The 2,463-nt window shown below is 34.5% G+C and overlaps 1 protein-coding gene across 1 annotated transcript; it reads right to left on the bottom strand.

The window, feature by feature from the left end:
- Positions 1-367: 367 nt before the first annotated feature.
- On the bottom strand, positions 368-1,327 carry LOC308693753 (olfactory receptor 10A3-like; the record flags this gene model as incomplete). Its single annotated transcript, XM_081370850.1, has 1 exon — positions 368-1,327. The coding sequence occupies one exon, from the start codon at positions 1,325-1,327 to the stop codon at positions 368-370; it is 960 nt and encodes a 319-aa protein (XP_081226976.1).
- Positions 1,328-2,463: the final 1,136 nt, after the last annotated feature.

Genomic DNA, 2,463 nt, shown 5'->3' with positions numbered 1-2,463 from the left:
ATATATATATATATATATATATATATATATATATATATATATATATATATATGTCTAGTTATCTGGTGTGTATGTGGAAATCATATAAAGGTGTATAAACATTATATAAACACATTTGCTTCAGCAAAATTTCGTTAACTTATTAAAGAAAAAAGAAAAAAGAAAAAAATCTGTCATTTTACTCACCCTCAGATTGTTCTTTTTTCAATGGCTATTGTCACCTGTCTGGGTACTAACATTATTCAAAATATCTTATTTTGTGTTCAACAGAAGAAAGAAACTCATACAGGTTTGGAACAACTTGAGGGTGAGTAAATGATGACAAAATTTTCATTTTTAGGTGAACTATCCTTTTAAATATAGTAGATCAGAAACATAAAGAAATACCGATTTGCCTCTTTTGAAATTGTCTTCTTAAAATCTTTTTTACCTCTTCCGTTCTTAAACAATAAATGAGAGGGTTGATCATGGGTGGTAACAGACTATACATCATAATAATGACTAATCGCAAATCTGTACTGAACTTTATGCCGATGTTGCCAGACAAATAAATACAACACCTGGGTAGAAAATAGAGAGCAATTATGATGAGCTGAGGACTGCAGGTGGAGAAAGTCTTCATCCTTCCTCGAGTGCTTGAAATTCGTATAACTGCCACAAAGATGGAAAAGTATGAGAAAATAATAACAGCAAGAGACCCCATCAATGTTACAAGGGCACTGATGAGGGCTGGAACACTATACAGTGCTCTGTCTGTGCATGCCAGTGTTGTAATGGAAACATGATCACAGTAACAGTGTATAATGGTGTTTTCTGCACAATAAGGAATAGGGTATGCTCGAATGACTATCATTAAGGGTGCTATTAAACTCAAAACCCAAGAGCAAAGGATTGAAATGAGTACATTTCTGTTTGTCATGATACTATGATATTGAAGTGGGTAACATATTGCTGCATAGCGATCTATAGCCATTACTGCTAGAATTAATGAACAGACACCACCTAAATAATGTACAAAGAACATCTGAACAAAGCAACCCAAGAACGAAATGGTTCCATCTTGGAACCAATACCTGCTAATTATCTTTGGTAATGCTGTGGTGCTGAATAGTACATCACACACAACAAGATTTAAAATGAAATAATAAACAGGCTTCTGAAGGCTCTTAGTCATTACAAACAATGTAAAAAATACAGCATTTCCCATCAAAGTAGACACATAGACAAAAAACAGAAGTGCTGATACAGGGCCATAGTACTGAGGCTGAAGTCCAGGAAAGCCGACTATGACAAATTCTTTTACAAAGCTGATGTTTCCCACTGACATGATGAATATTAGTCCTTATAGAAATCTCTTTGTGTGCCTGTTCATCTTCTGTGTGAAGAATTTTTTGCATTTAATATCAATACAATATTTACAGCTTTAAAAATACACTTTTAAAATAAAACAGTATTTTGATTTTATACTCCAATACTACTACTAAAATACACTATAACGATAATAACAGCTGGATAATTTTACAAATAACAATAAATAATAAAGAGAAACAACCTGCCACACCTGTTTCACAGGCTACTGTTAAAGTGCATTCTGCTCCTTACACTGAGATGTGCTTGTCACAGTTTGTTTATATCAGACATCTAAATTATGAAGACTATGGGGAGAAATGCAGATGACGCAGTTGCTCCAGAGACAGTGACAAAATAACCTTGAAGTTCTTAGTCCGTAAATTCTTTTCTGAAATAATATTACAAAAAATTATTCTGTTCGTCCAGCGAACACTCGGTATTGATTGTCTATCAACTCTCAGAAAGGATATTTTTCGTGGTCACAGAATCAAATCATAAAAGTTGATTTACAAGCAGTCTAAACTCACATGAATGTGAACAAAAGTTTATTTAGCTAAATCACGAACACATAACTAATCTAAACAAACACATACACACAATCATGCATACATGGGTAAAATGGAAAGTGAAAGTGACTGAATGAAAACCTAAATAGAGACAGGGGAATAAAGCTATGGAAAAGAGTCAGTCAACCACCTGAACAGAACCAGAACAGTTTCTTAGTTCAAAGCACCTTGGTAACAAGGGCTCTACAGCTTATACTAAACCACTGTTTAGTAAGTTGAATGTACGATACATGGCATGCAATGCCTCAGCTGTTGAATAAGTGTCCAGATGCAGTCCAGGAGAAAGTCTTAAAGGGATAGTTACTTAAAGGGATAAATAATCACTCACCCTCATGTTTTTCCAACCCTGTAAGTATTTCGTTCATCTTCAGAACACAAATTAAGATATTTTTGATGAAATCTAAGAGCTGGCTCACTCCTCCGTAGGCTTCTATGGGATCGAAACTTGCCGGCCCAGAAAAGTTATTAAAGACATTGTTAAAATAGTCCTGACTACAGTGACTGCAGTGGCTCAACCACAAGTTTATCAAGGGACAAGAATACTTTT

This window comes from Scardinius erythrophthalmus (genome assembly GCF_964197995.2).
Source record: "Scardinius erythrophthalmus genome assembly, chromosome: 7".
NCBI lineage: Eukaryota > Metazoa > Chordata > Actinopteri > Cypriniformes > Leuciscidae > Scardinius > Scardinius erythrophthalmus.
The sequence above is the reverse complement of the archived record's forward strand: the minus strand, read 5'-3'. Positions and strand labels throughout refer to the sequence as shown.